The sequence below is a fragment of the Wickerhamomyces ciferrii genome, contig 00057 (genome assembly GCF_000313485.1).
Source record: "Wickerhamomyces ciferrii WGS project CAIF00000000 data, strain NRRL Y-1031 F-60-10, contig 00057, whole genome shotgun sequence".
NCBI classification, from domain to species: Eukaryota; Fungi; Ascomycota; class Saccharomycetes; order Phaffomycetales; family Wickerhamomycetaceae; genus Hansenula; species Hansenula ciferrii.
Genome location: NW_011887683.1, coordinates 2,276 through 17,152, shown reverse-complemented (window position 1 = coordinate 17,152; position 14,877 = coordinate 2,276). Strand labels below are relative to the sequence as shown.

Genomic DNA, 14,877 nt, shown 5'->3' with positions numbered 1-14,877 from the left:
AATATCAAAACCGTAAAGTACGCTTTGTTTTGACACAATTTAAACTTTTATACTAGTACTATGTCATCATCTAATATCAATAATGATAATCAAAATTCAAATAATAATTTAAATAATTATATCATTAGGAATCTAGATGTCTTGAATGATGATCTAAATTCAATTAATCAAAATTATATTGATCCTTCAATTGCAAATGATTATAATAAAGATACACAGAATAATGATAATAATAATGATACAGTACAGAATAATAATGAGAATAATGATGATGATGATGATATAAATCAATTGATCCCTCCATTACCACCAGGTTCAGATCCTAAAAAAATGTGTCCATTTTGTCAAAGAACTTTTTCTCATCCGGGTTCAATGGGTCGTCATCTTGATTTGAAAAAAGGTAGTGATGGACATCCATTAGATTTAATTAATAAATTAAGATCTGATGTTAAAAGACGTGGTGATTTAGTTAAAATACGTGAAAGAAGGAAAATTAGAGCTAAAAAATATAATTCAAGATTAGATGTTAAGGAAAGATCAAAATTTAAAAGAAAAATTAGAGATCGTTTACAGAAAGGTAAAAAAATTGGTATAAATAAATTTTTATTAAATTTAAATAAACCTAAATTATCATCATTTGATAATCAAAGTTTACCAAGTTTCCCTAGATTAGTACTTTATTTCTTACCACCAATTCAATGGCCTCAAGAACCACCAACTTTAGAAACTTATAGAATTCTTTGTGAATTTTTAAATGTAAAATTCTTGAATAATGAAAATTTATCAAATGAATCAATTGAATTAAACTCAACAATTTATGATGATTTAATGGAAAAAGTTCATTTAGCTTCGGAAAATTGGTTAACTTTATCTGAATTATCTAAAGAACAATTATGGTTAAAAGAAATTAGAAAATGTGCAGAAGATTCTTTAACAAATATATCTTTATTTGATTTAGCTAATAGAGATCAATGGATTTTAGATTATGCTAAAAAAACTATCCAAATGGAGGATTATAAAGGTGAAGGAGATGATAATGAAAGTGAAGGAGGTGAAGATGAAGGAGAAGATGGAAGTGAAAGTGATGATCAAATTAATGTCAATGAAACAAGTCATGGGAACCATCAAGATGATTTAATGAATGAAAGAAGAAATGTTGGAACGAATTTTTATAATCATGATGATTTAACTGCTGTTGCTGAAGCTGTTATAAATAATCATCAAGGTGCATAAACATCTACATGTTAACAATTTAATAAAAGGTCCTTAATTATTAATAAACAGTGTAATATATTAATATAATTGTCAAAAAATAATTGTAAAATGAATGTTAAATTGGGTATTTGTATATATTGGAAAATGATTTAATTTCCTTCACTATAATGATAAAATTTCTTGAAAATAAAATTAATTAAACAATTTGTATCAAATTTAACCATACCATCAAATAATGAAATTGATGGATTATTTTCAAATTGATATTCTAATAATTCATCTATTGTTAGCGTGGCTAATGATCCATTAACTGCTAATGTACCACTTTTACTTGATATTGTAAAAATTCCAGCTTTATCACAATTAAACATGAAATCAATTTTGGGGAAATTAAAACCTCCAAAAAATGATGTACCTGATGATCCTAAATTTTGATCTAATCCACGTAATTCAACTAATATACCTTTTTCATATAATCTTTTAGATGAATATTTATATGCACCAAATTTTGGTAATTTACCAGTTTTTTTCAATTCTCGTTCATAGAAAAATTGTTTTGTAAATGGTAATATTCTTTTAGTTTTAGTTGGTCTTGATTGTAATTCTTCCATTGATTTATCAATATGTGAATTATATGCATTTAATTGATCTTGTAAAAATTTCTCTTTTTCATCTAATCTAATTAATGTATTTTCTGCAATTGATAATTGCTTTTTACGTGAAATTCTTTGATCATATTTTGTTTTAATATCATATGCAATTTCATTAATTAAAATTTGAAATGAATTATTTCTTGTAACTTTACCCATTGATTCTAATTCTAAAATTCTTTCTAATGATAATTGTTTTAATTTATGATATGTAACGTTACTTAAATCACCAAGGAATCCTTGACCATCATTAACATATTCACTAACTCTATTCATTTGAATATTTTGTTTTTCATTATTAATAATTTGTCTAAATTTAATTTCATGAATATTATCAATCTTAGATCTAAGTAATTCAAATAAATCATTTTGATCTTGTTGAACTTGAATCATATATAAAACACATCTTTTAGCTTGCATAAATAATGCTTTGATTTTAGTTTCTTCAGGACTTGATTTTATACTTGATGGATTTAAACTTAATGTATAAAATCCACTAATTTTAGAAATATCTCTTGCATTATTTGATTTCAAATCATGAATGATTTCTCTTAATGTATCATCTTTATATGGTGCAACAATTTGGATTTCTTGTTTAATTAATTCATCAATTGATAACATATCTGAAATTCTTAAAGTTAATTTTGGTCTATTACGTGCAGTCATATCATCATAAACTGTCATATTATAAACAGTATCAATTTCACCAACATCAATAATACTTTTAATTAAAGAACGAACACCATCAACCGAGGAATTTATAAATTTATTTAATGGTTGTAAATAAATGTCTTCTGAACCAAATGGTTTCATTGTGAATAATTGTGAAATTAATTTTATAATTGCATTCAAATTTTTCTTGTAATTTTGTGAAATATTAATTGGTTTAATTTTGAAAAAATCTGGTGATTCAAAAATTGAACTAACAAAACCTTTAATAATAACATGTCCTGCATTAGCTAAATGTTCTTGTTCAACATGATTTGGATATTTTTTCAAAGATGCCTTATAAGCAATATTACCTAAAACTCTAATATGAATTGGCAACTTATCAAATTCATCACTTAAAACCCTGAAAATTTGTGAGCCAAATTCTCTTAAATGTTGTAAATTTGCAATGAATTCAGCTTTTGTTTCAGGATCTTCAATTGCCTTATCAACAGAAATTGGTCTTGGTGTATTTTGAACATATTTATAAATAATGACCGGATCACTTTCAATGTTTAATTGTGAATCACTCATTATATTTTCAATCATTTCACCAAATAAATCAATTAATGGTTTTCTTTGAGTTTCATTAAAAGTATTTAATAATCTTTGCCAACCTGATGAAGAATCAGTTTTTTGTAATGAATCAATTGCATTTGATTTTGAAATAGAATCTTTAATACAAGAATCAATTAAACTTATGAATAAATATTCTTCTCTTGTTGGTAATTCTTCAGATCTTAAATTATTAAAAATTTTCAATGCAACATCAACACCACGATAATCATTATGAATCAATCTTGTTAAATAAAGTGGTTGAGTTTGTAAAAGATAGAAAAATTTCTCATATAATTCCATTCTTGTTTTAGCTTTTCTATTTAATGAACTAACATCAATAGTTGAATGATGTTGATTTGAATTTGAAGATAAATCTGTATTTTTTTGTAATAATAATTCATCTAAAGTAATTTTATTTTTTTGTAATAAGGCAATTTTCAAATCTAATTGACCAATATGTTTTTCTAATGATTCGTTTGATGCAGTTTTTTCATTAATAGATTCTTTAATTCTTGTTAAATTAACTTCTTCTTCAAAATCAACATCACTATTATTTAATAAATGAGCAAATTTTTTAATCACTGATAATGGAGGATTTTCCATTGAAATTAAAGATTTATAAGCATTACCTAAATATTTCCCTCTTATAAAACTTTGAATTTTAATAATTGAAGGTAAATGTTGTTTATAATATTCCATAACTTCATTTTTAGCTCTTCTATGTAAATAACCACGGATTGAAGCTTGTAAACCTGTTGTTTCTTCAGCATAAGAATCTAAGGTATCTAAAAATAAATCAAATCCATATCTTGATAAAACACCACGTACTGTTGATTGAACACAAATCACTGAATGTGTTAAATATTTTAAATTTTGTTTATCTTGAATCATTTGTTTTCTCAAAATTTTACCTTTACCAATTGCAACTAATTTTTGTAGATTTAATTCTTCATAATCAATAATATCTAAAATATTATTTAATTTATTTCTACCAAATCCACCTCTTATAATTGATTGTAATTCAATTAAAGTTGGTGTGAAATCTCCCAAAACGGTAAATTTTTCATCAACTTGACGTCTTATAGTATTTGCACGAATAACAGATTGTAAAATTAATAAAACATCTTCTGAAGAATGAGCTTCACTAACTGCAGTTTTAATTTTTTTGGTATATAATACACGACGTGCTTGTGATTGGAATTTAATAATATAGTCTTTAGATAATTGTGATTTTTCAAATTTATCACGCGAAATTTTCTTTCTAGAAGCTGATTGAATATCAATTATATTAAATTCATTTTTCAATAATGACATTTTAATTTCCAAAACATGATCTCTAATTTTTTTACCACGACAAAGACTTTGTAATTCAATTGTTTTAGAATCTGGTTGTGCATTTGTAACACTTGAAATTCTTCTTTTTTGTAATTTAGTTCTAATTGTTGATTGTAAATTAATAATATCTGGTACATAATTAACAATTGATGAAGTATCTTTAAAATAACGTTTCTTAATAATACTTCTTCTTATTAAAGATTGTAATTCCACAATTTCTTCAGTCATTGATCTAAGCATAATACGATCAACAAACATACTATATCTGAAAATAGAACCTCTTGAAATTGATTGAAATTTAATTATTGTTTGTAAATAATCAAATTCTGACATTTTTTGAGTTTTAGTTGGTGATAAATTATAACCACTTCTTAATGAATTTTCAAAATCAGGTTCATTTTCTAATTCAGGTTCAGGTTGAACAGTTTTTTGTTTAGGGATATCAATTGGTTTAGTTTCAATTTCAATTGGTTTAGGATTTGAATTAAATTTTTTCAAACCAAAAGTTGGAGGTTTCCAATCTGGATTATTATCAGATTCTAAAAATGGATTATCAGAAAATTTACTCATTAATTTTGAAGGAGATTTTGGTGATCTTGGAGGTGGTGAAGGTAGTTCTCTTGTAGTTGTTGTATTTAATGATAATGGTTCTTGTTCTAAAGCTGCTTCCTTTAATGAAGGAATTGATAATTTTTTAGGAGATTTTGGAATTTCACGACCAAATTGTTTATTCATTGAATCAAAATTTGGTAAATTAACACCAGATAAACTATGGTTTGATTTTTGAATATCTTCATCAGTAAAATTTAATTTTTTTTCATCTAATTTTTCAATTAAAGGAGCTTGAGAATCTTGAGATAACATAAAACTTAAAGCATGAATACAAAATATAACTCTTGGTATGTTTTTTTTATCATAAAGATCAGTTAATTCAAATCTGAATAAATCAGGCATTCTAACAAAATCTAAGAAATGGAAAAAAACATTAATATTTTCAGTATGTTTAAATTGTAATCTTGTACCTGAAGGAGTTATTCTTCTAACCAATTCCGGTTTAAAAGATTTGACTAGTTTAGCTAATATAACACCATCTCTCAAAGCATCTGTTGCCAGTTGAGATGCAGATGGGATTTCTTCACCAATACATTTTTCAATCCATTCCTTAGCTTCACCAATTCTACACAGATAATCATAACCTTTTTTCTCTTTACCAGATACAGGAGCCGATACAGCACTTGGTTTACTTTCCACTGGCTTGAATGTAGTTCTTTTCAAAGGTGAAGGACTATCCAATTTCAAGTTAGCCATGGATTGTTGAATTCTTTGAGTATTTGGCGTAACAGGAATAGCATTAGCATTAGCATTAGCATTAGCAGCAACGGGACCTGAATCAGCACCATTATTTCTTTGTTCTCTTTCAAAAACCAGTCTCTTCACTGGTGATAATTGTTCCTTGTAGCTCTGTTCAGAGTTTGTAGATTTAGACGGGGTCTTTGGACCCATTGGTGAAACTTGAGCATTCAGCTTAACCGATGGCTGTAATGGACCACCAATGGTCTCCAGATACCGCGACGCGACGTGTTTCTTTGGCGGCGAGCTGGACATGACCTCTTGAATAATACCAGCAGCAGCTTCAACACCTTCTTCTAGATCTCTAAACCAGAATAACAAGCCAAATTGAAGTGAAAAAGCAGTAGAATTTCACAATTTCACAATTTCTTTATTGACATTTTTCTTTGTTTTGATTTTGAAAAGTAAACAAAAGAATTCGCGAAGGAAATATGATTAGTCGAAGATGACGTAATCAGAGAGTTTGTTTTTGATTTTTTTAATGGCGAAATTTAAAATGTTAGGGAGAAACATTGGAATCAAAAAGATCAAAAGAGTCAAAACAACACGCTGATTGAGGCTGCTGAGACTGATTGGTAGGGAGTGCTGCTGGAAAGATACTGCTAGGCTGGACACTGCTGGACTGGACTGGACTGGGTGCTCAATTGCGTTGGATAAGCTGCTTTTCTTTTGGTTGGATATTGTTGTTAAAGGGTATACATAGATCATGGAAACTCTTATACAGACACTTACAAATAGAGCTTCAAAAGTCAATTTTGAATTAAACCATTCTGATAAATACTTGGAACATTTCAAAAATGATGAATACTATAACAAATTAGGAAATAGATTAGATGATTTATTAAGAATATCTTATTTCTTAACAAAATTCTTAACTTCAACTCCACCAAAATATCAAAAAATTGAATCAACTAATCAATTACAAAATGGTGAAGAATTAATGGATTATGGTGAAGAAAAACGTGAAACTCCTGCTCCAATTGAATATATTGATAAAGATTTCACTTTATATGATCTTGAAGATCTACCCACTGAAATTGAATCTGAATTTGATTTTAATTATTTTGCCTTTTATTCATTTTTATCATATTTAAAACCTTCTTTTTATTTCATTCATGATCATGAAATTGTTCCATTAGGTCGTTCTGAAACTAAAAAAGAAAGAGTTACAAGAGTTTTAACAAATATTGTTCAATTATTAACTTTTACACGTTCAATTCAAATTAATAATGAATCAAATTTCAATTATAAAGATTCTCAAATTATAATATCAAGTTTATTTTTCAGATTTGAAAAATTATTTTTAATTCAACATGAAGAAACAATTTATGATAATTATATTTTTTTCCAAAATTTTGCTGGTCATGCTGCAAAATTTACTTTACATAGTTTATTATATGATAATGAACCAATTGAAGATTTAAAGAAAAACATTGCAATGTTATTTGAAATTTATTCCAATATACCAGAATGTGATGATTATAATATGTTTTTACAAGGTTATAAATATAATATTGAAAATGCATTAGAAACAAGTGAAACAACTGAAGATTTCCATAATAAAATTAAAGAAACTATACCTTTAAGTGTTTTTAAAGAATCTTTAATGAAATTATCTCATCAATTGGCAACTGATGCAATAAAAGAAGCTTTAGAATTAAAACCAATTGATTTAAATAAATCATTTTTATCTGTTAATTATGATTATGAAATTCAATTACGTGAAGATGAAATTTCAAAAATCGAATTGAAAACAAAAGAACAAGTTGAATTAGAACAATCCAAAATAAGAAAAGAATTAATTAATGAATTAGAATCAAAAGATCGTGAAATTAATATAATGAAAACTGAACAAAATGTTAAAGATGAAACTATTGAACAATTAACTCAACAATTAAATAAAGAATTAAATAATAAATCTTCAAATTCAAGAAGTTTCCAAAATATTGATGAATTTAAACAAACTTATCCAAATATTTTCCAAGACATTTCTATACAAAGTTTTAAAACTTCTTCACAAAAATTTCAATCAAATTTAATTGAATTAGAAGCTGAAATTTCAAATTTAAAAGTTTCTGAAAGAAAATTAAAAAATAGAAATAAAGAATTAGAATCTCAATTAAAAGAATTTCAAAAACAACAAGATCAAAATAATCTTGATGATGAAGATTTAATTGAAACAACTCAATTTCAACATTCACATTCACATTCCCATTCCCATTCACAACCACAACCACATCCACATCCACATCCAGGAAGTGTTAGAGGAAGTATAGGTGATGATTATGGACCTCCAGGAAATGGTTCAAATAATGGATATTATGGAGCTCCAAGACCTGCAGGTGGATCAAGTTATGTACCACCACAACCAAGATATAATGGTTTTGCTGGTGGTGGCGGATATAGAAATCCAAGATATAGAGAAGATTATCTATGATATATTATATGAAAGTATGAATTTGATGTTTTTTTTGGTTTTAAATAAACTTTTGCTAATTAGTATCAGCTTGTCTTTATTTTGTTTTATTATATAATTCTTGGAAAATTGCTAATAAAAAGTTTTGCAGATGATATAGAAATGTAGTGCATTGTATATATGGAGCTATAACCCTTGATTATGGAAAACTATTATTTTAATGATGGCTTAAACTGTATGTATTGCAACTACATTTCGATATTAAAGGTCAAAAAACTATAATGAATTAAGGATACACAACCCCAATACAAATATTAAAAAGTATAATTACTTGTAAATCATTCTTTAGCCTTATTAATAACCATCTCCAAATCTTGTAAAGCTTTTTCTAGATTCTCAACATCATAATCTTCCAATCCTTTCTTTAATTCTAAATCATCTTCTGTAAAACTTAATTTCTTAAAACTTGGACTCTTATCACCTAATCCAGGATGATCAAAATCATTAATCTCAATATCTCCTTCCAAAGGTTTGAATATTAGGCCTGAACTATTTTCAATTATACCATTCAATAATTCCATAGTTAAAATTATTGAATCTGTAGTATTATGAATTCTTAATTGATGAGAAGTCACGAAAATAATTGAATTTTCAATATCTTGTAAAAAAGCAGGTCCTGATGAATTTATATAAATTATTGAGTTCTTAATGTTTTTCATTGTTATTGAATCAGTTTGTGGTATTATTATTATAGAATCCTGGATTGATTTAATGAATTGTTTAGATGAGTTATTTATTTTATGGATTTGGGAATTTATGTTTTCTAAGCTTGATATTTCTTCAGTTTGTAATAAATCAGGTCCACTAGGTGAAACAGGGATGGGTTTCTTAGTCTTTTCAGGTCTTTTAGAAAATTTAAACCTTCTTGTTGGAGTTTTCTTTTTTTCAAATTTATCAAATAATGTCCTTATTTGCTTATAATATTAGTATATTAAAAAACTGTAGTGTAGAACATTTTGTTAACTTACCTCAGTATAAGATAATTGTTGATATGATGGTAATAAATGTGAAACTTGTTCAATTTCTTTCTTCAATTCATTAATGTTTGATTTTGATTCAATTGGATCATTTTGATCTATAGATTCTTGTATTTCTGTATTAAGGTTAGTCAATTGTGGATCTTGAGCTAAAGTTGATTGAGAAACACTCACCTTTCACTCTTTTGTTAAAATCATCATGGATCCGGTTTATATCTATTTTCTCTGTCATCATAAAGTTCAATTGGTGTAATTTATGATATATTGTTTGATTTGGTATATAATTTGAAGTCTAAGTACGGTATTATTTTCACTTAGTAAATTCGCGGGTATATAAACAAAATTTTTCAATATTCTTTCAATCTACAATCAATTTCTTTTTAAAACGAAAATAATACTATATTAAAATCAAAATGAGCTATTTATCAAAAACTATATCCAATTAAATTAAAAAACAGGGTAGTAGTAATATAATGTAATTTTTTATATATATAAAGCAAACTTAATAGTAGGAAAGAATTAAATCTAATCAACTTCTTCCATTTCAGTTTCAGCAACTTTTTCTTCAGTTGGAGCTTCAGTTGAAGCTTCTGGTTGAGATTCAGTTGATTCTTCTTCATCAATGTTTAAACCTAATGAAATCAATCTGTTGATTCTTGAAGCAAATGAAGTTGGTTCTTCTAAAGTGAAACCTGAAGTTAATAAAGCAGTTTCATATAATAAAGTAGTTAAATCTTTAACAGTACGATCTTGAGCACCATCAGATTCAACTTTATTTTTCAATTCTTTAATAATTGAAGATTTTGGTGAAATTTCAAAGATTTTTTTGGAAGACATGTATGAAGACATTGAAGTATCTCTTAAAGCTTGAGCTTTCATAATTCTTTCCATATTTGCTGACCAACCAAATTGAGCAGTTCTAATAGCAGCTGGAGCATCAACTAATTTATGAGAAACAACAACTTTTTCAACTTGTTCACCCAAAATTTCTTTCAAAGCTTTAGCCAAGTTTTCAAATTCAGCTTCTTCTTTTTCTCTTTGAGCTTTTTCTTCTTCAGTTTCTTCTAATTCGAAATCCTTGGTAATATCAACTAATTTTTTATCTTCAAATTCTTTTAATTGAGTGAATGCATATTCATCAATTGGATCAACAAGGAATAAAACTTCAAAGTTTTTAGCTTTTAAGATATCTAAGAATGGAGATTTTTCAACAGCTTTTAATGATTCACCAGTAATGTAGTAAATATTTTTTTGATGTTCTTGCATTCTAGTAACATAATCAGATAATGAAGTTAATTCTTCAGATGATTTAGTTGAGTTATAACGTAATAATTTAGCTAAAGAGTTTCTGTTTTGAGAATCTTCATGAACACCTAATTTAATGTTTTTACCGAAAGCAGTGTAAAATTTATCAAATTGTTCAGCATCTTCAGCAATTTCATTAAAAGTTTCAATTAATTTCTTAACAATGTTTTTTCTAATAACTTTTAAGATTTTGTTTTGTTGTAAAGTTTCTCTTGATAAGTTTAATGGTAAATCTTCAGAATCAACAACACCTTTAACGAATGATAACCATTCTGGGATTAATTCTTCAGCTTCATCAGTAATGAAAACACGACGAACGTATAATTTGATGTTGTTCTTCTTCTTTTTAGATTCGAATAAATCAAATGGAGCTCTTTTTGGAATAAATAAGATGGCTTTGAATTCTAATTGACCTTCAACAGAGAAATGTTTAACAGCTAATGGATCTTCCCAATCATTTGAGATTGATTTGTAGAAAGCATTGTATTCTTCTTGAGTAACATCACTTGGGTTTCTAGTCCATAATGGTTTAGTTTTGTTTAATTCTTCTAATTCTTCAACTTGTTCTTTAATTTTTTTAGTTTCTTTTTCCTTTTTTTCATCAGATTCTTCATCAACTTCTTCTAATTTTGGTTTTTTATCATCAGATTCTTCATCTTTTTTTTCTTCAGTTTCTGGAGCATCTTTTTCAACTTCTTTAGTAACTAATAATTGAATTGGATAAGAAACGAATTCAGAATGACGTTTAATAACTTCTTTAATTCTTTTTTCTTCCAAATATTCTAATTGATCTTCTTTCAAGAATAATCTCAAGATGGTACCACGGTTAATTCTTTCATTAGTTTCATCTAAAGTAACAGTGAATTTACCACCAGCGTTTGATTCCCAAATGTATTGTTCATCAGCATTGTTTTTAGAAATAACTTGAACTCTATCAGCAACCAAGAATAAAGAGTAGAAACCAACACCGAATTGACCAATCATAGAAACATCAGCACCAGCACTTAAAGCTTCCATAAATGATTTAGTACCAGATTTAGCAATGGTACCCAAGTTGTTAACTAAATCTTCTTTAGTCATACCAATACCAGTATCTCTAATTTCCAAAACTTTTTGTTCTGGTTTTGGAGTAATTCTGATGAATAATTCAGGTTCAGTTTCTAATTGAGATTTATCAGATAAAGATTGATATCTAATTTTATCAATAGCATCAGAAGCATTTGAAATCAATTCTCTTAAAAAGATTTCCTTGTTTGAATAAACGGTGTTGATGATCAAACTCATCAATTGAGTGATCTCCGCTTGGAACTCGAATGATTCAGCTTTAGACATTGTGTATAGTAATATTTGACTTTGAATGAACTGTGATTGTCCTCTAAAAGATCAAATTCAAATGGATGGCAAAAGTGGACGTTTTGTTGAATTTATAAAATTTGGTTTTTTTCGCATCAACGATTTTTTTACACTCGCGAAATTCTCTAGAACATTCTATCAGGAAGAATCAAAGTGGGAAAAGAAGGAAGAAGGATCTTATTGGTGGTAAAGTGGTGTGATATTACTTGACAGTGGCTAGGGGGAATTGGAATACTCTGGAAAAGAAGAAGCATACATCTTTTTCTCAGAAATTCTAGCTCATTCTGTGTAATTCCAATCTATTATATTTTATTTCCATAGACTTACCATTACATAAGCAGTTACCCTTTATACGTCAAATCTTTGTATCCACATATAATTCATATATAAATTGAAAGATATTTGTCCTTTTGGAAGCTTTTAATCTCTAATTTGATTTAAAAGTAACACCAAATTCTCCCTCTTATGGCTCATAACCTGTTGGATGGCAATTGATTTTGCGTTAAAATCTCAATACTTGATATGACAATGATACAGATTTACAATGCTGATGTTGGTTTGATTTAGTTTGAATGCACACAGCGTTTTATTAATAAGTACAATATTATACTGGTATATTAAGGTGGATGTGTGTTCATGGTCTTTACAGATAGTGACCATTCCACTCAATATACAATTACATCTTTTTCTTTTACACCACATTATTTGTAGAACTTCAAAAACATTAATTATTAAATCTTTAACGCGTGTACGTCATTCTTTTATATATACAACAACCAGCTAGGTTAATCACTTTCTAAATCTTTTAAACCATCCTAAAATGGATTCATCATCACTTTTTTCCTTATCACTTAATTCAACATCTTCAATTGCAACAACACTAGTTAATTTATGATCTCTTAATAACAATGCAAAGAAAATTAATAATATACAAAAACATGTCCCAACAATACACAAGATTTTTTGAATATGTCTATAAGCTAAAACAACAGCTTGTCTTTCCACTGTATCCCATGTATAAGTTGCAATGAATGTAAAAGGTGAACCATAAGCTAATGCAACTAATTCTGGATCATCTAATCTTTTACTCAATTCATTTGGTAAAATATTTGTCCAAAGACCACCTGAAACTGCTGATCCAACACTTGTACCAATACTATATGAAGCTAAATATGTTGCAAGAACACCAGCCATATGTTGATGATTAACACATGTTTGAATTGAACATTGAACTGTATAAGTTGATAACCCAGCTGCAAACCCCAAAAGACATAATGATCCAATAATACCAGAATGTGAAATATCATCACCACCTCTAAATTTAATTAATAAACCCATAGCTAATAACCACATTGATGAACCGAAAAGAATAAACATTTTCAAGTAACGAACATATGAAATTAAAACACCAACAACAAACCCAACGATAACTGAAGTGAATGAATATAATTGAACAATTCTTGTTGCTGATTTAACTGATTCATTATTTGCAACAACTAAAACAGTATACATATAATCACCTTGTTGATACCAAATAAAATTAATTAAAACAGCCATTGCTAAAGCTGCAAAAATACCACGATCTTTGAATAAATAACCTGGGAAAATTGGTACTCTAGCATATTTCGATTCCCATAAGATAAATAATGGTAATGCTAAACACCAACCTAAAACTTCTGGTACAATAATTTTAGCATGTTTCCATTCAGATTTTAATCCACCACCTAATGTGAAAGGAACTAAGATTAAACCAAATGTTAAAATTGTTAAAATTAATCCAACAAGATCTAAATCCCAAAAAAAAGTTTCAATAAGAAATTTTTTCCAACCAGCATCTTCCCATTGAGCTTTTGTTTCTTGTTTAATCTTGGCTAAATCACCATTTTTTCTAGCTAAATATTGCATATGTAACATACATAATACTAACGGGATACAAGCCAATGGTAAAATGAAAGCCCACATACCAATACCAAATTTCCAATTCATACCACCAACTGCAGTTTGAACATTACCAGAAACCCAAGTATTAATAATAAAAGGTGATGCAACAACAAAACTTGCTACAACCCTCCAATTTAAATTTGAAAAATCAGATGTAATAACTTCAAGCATTAATGATAATGAAGTTAAACCCAAAGAATAAAAAACTGCACCTGCTGCAAATTTTTGAACATTTGTTGCTTGTGATTCGATTATAGTACCCATAACATAAAATATAACAACGATAAAGATTAAAGTTAATCTACCGAAAACATCACTAATTCTTGCAAATGCTAATTGACCAGCTGCAGCAATGACTGCTTGGATACAATTAACTGTTGATAATAAAGAATGTGTAGAGTATGAAGATTGAGCATAAGCTAAATTAACAGAACGAACCGATGAATCTAAACCATAAGTATAAGCAATTAAGAAAACTGAAAAAAATAATAATAATTTATAAAAAGGATGTTGATAATATTTTGAATAAGCTTCAATTTTTAAAACACCTCTTGTTTTTTGCTTTTTTGTAGAAACTTCTGAAGGTAAAGCTTTTGAAATTATTGGTTCTTCATGATCATCTGAATGTTTTGAATTGGTTTCTAAATCATTAATGACATGATCATTAACATATTTATCAGTCATGATGTTGATCTATATTTGAACTGATTGATGAGATTAGATAAATTTAAAGCTTGAAATAATAATCAGGATAAAGAACCGTTTTTATAGTTTAAATACTTAACTCAAACGGCCCCCATTAAGGTTTGCATAGAATAAGAAACTTTGCACACAGGTATTCCAAGCATATTCTCAACAAATCATGGTTATATCCATAATGCAAAAATGGTAATAATACTCATAAATGGTAATAAAAATTAAGCATAAATTCATGAATAGCCGTAAATCATCAAACAATCTGGGAATATTTTAATAAAACTTGCATTACCGCTGACTCAGTGCTTATGTT

The 14,877-nt window shown here is 27.4% G+C and overlaps 6 protein-coding genes across 6 annotated transcripts; 2 read left to right on the top strand and 4 right to left on the bottom strand.

The window, feature by feature from the left end:
• Positions 1 to 60: 60 nt before the first annotated feature.
• BN7_2440 (uncharacterized protein) lies at positions 61 to 1,233 on the top strand (the record flags this gene model as incomplete). The annotated part of the gene is made up of 1 exon (XM_011276914.1): positions 61 to 1,233. The coding sequence occupies one exon, from the start codon at positions 61 to 63 to the stop codon at positions 1,231 to 1,233; it is 1,173 nt and encodes a 390-aa protein (XP_011275216.1).
• A 131-nt stretch (positions 1,234 to 1,364) lies between these two features.
• IQG1 (Iqg1p) lies at positions 1,365 to 6,071 on the bottom strand (the record flags this gene model as incomplete). Its single annotated transcript, XM_011276913.1, has 1 exon — positions 1,365 to 6,071. The coding sequence occupies one exon, from the start codon at positions 6,069 to 6,071 to the stop codon at positions 1,365 to 1,367; it is 4,707 nt and encodes a 1,568-aa protein (XP_011275215.1).
• Positions 6,072 to 6,522: 451 nt separating this feature from the next.
• Positions 6,523 to 8,253, top strand: BN7_2438 (Myosin-XVIIIa; the record flags this gene model as incomplete). Its single annotated transcript, XM_011276912.1, has 1 exon — positions 6,523 to 8,253. The coding sequence occupies one exon, from the start codon at positions 6,523 to 6,525 to the stop codon at positions 8,251 to 8,253; it is 1,731 nt and encodes a 576-aa protein (XP_011275214.1).
• Positions 8,254 to 8,570: 317 nt separating this feature from the next.
• BN7_2437 (Tubulin-specific chaperone C) lies at positions 8,571 to 8,951 on the bottom strand (the record flags this gene model as incomplete). The annotated part of the gene is made up of 1 exon (XM_011276911.1): positions 8,571 to 8,951. The coding sequence occupies one exon, from the start codon at positions 8,949 to 8,951 to the stop codon at positions 8,571 to 8,573; it is 381 nt and encodes a 126-aa protein (XP_011275213.1).
• An 843-nt stretch (positions 8,952 to 9,794) lies between these two features.
• On the bottom strand, positions 9,795 to 11,906 carry HSP82 (Hsp90 family chaperone HSP82; the record flags this gene model as incomplete). The annotated part of the gene is made up of 1 exon (XM_011276910.1): positions 9,795 to 11,906. The coding sequence occupies one exon, from the start codon at positions 11,904 to 11,906 to the stop codon at positions 9,795 to 9,797; it is 2,112 nt and encodes a 703-aa protein (XP_011275212.1).
• An 810-nt stretch (positions 11,907 to 12,716) lies between these two features.
• BN7_2435 (Siderophore iron transporter) lies at positions 12,717 to 14,552 on the bottom strand (the record flags this gene model as incomplete). The annotated part of the gene is made up of 1 exon (XM_011276909.1): positions 12,717 to 14,552. The coding sequence occupies one exon, from the start codon at positions 14,550 to 14,552 to the stop codon at positions 12,717 to 12,719; it is 1,836 nt and encodes a 611-aa protein (XP_011275211.1).
• Positions 14,553 to 14,877: the final 325 nt, after the last annotated feature.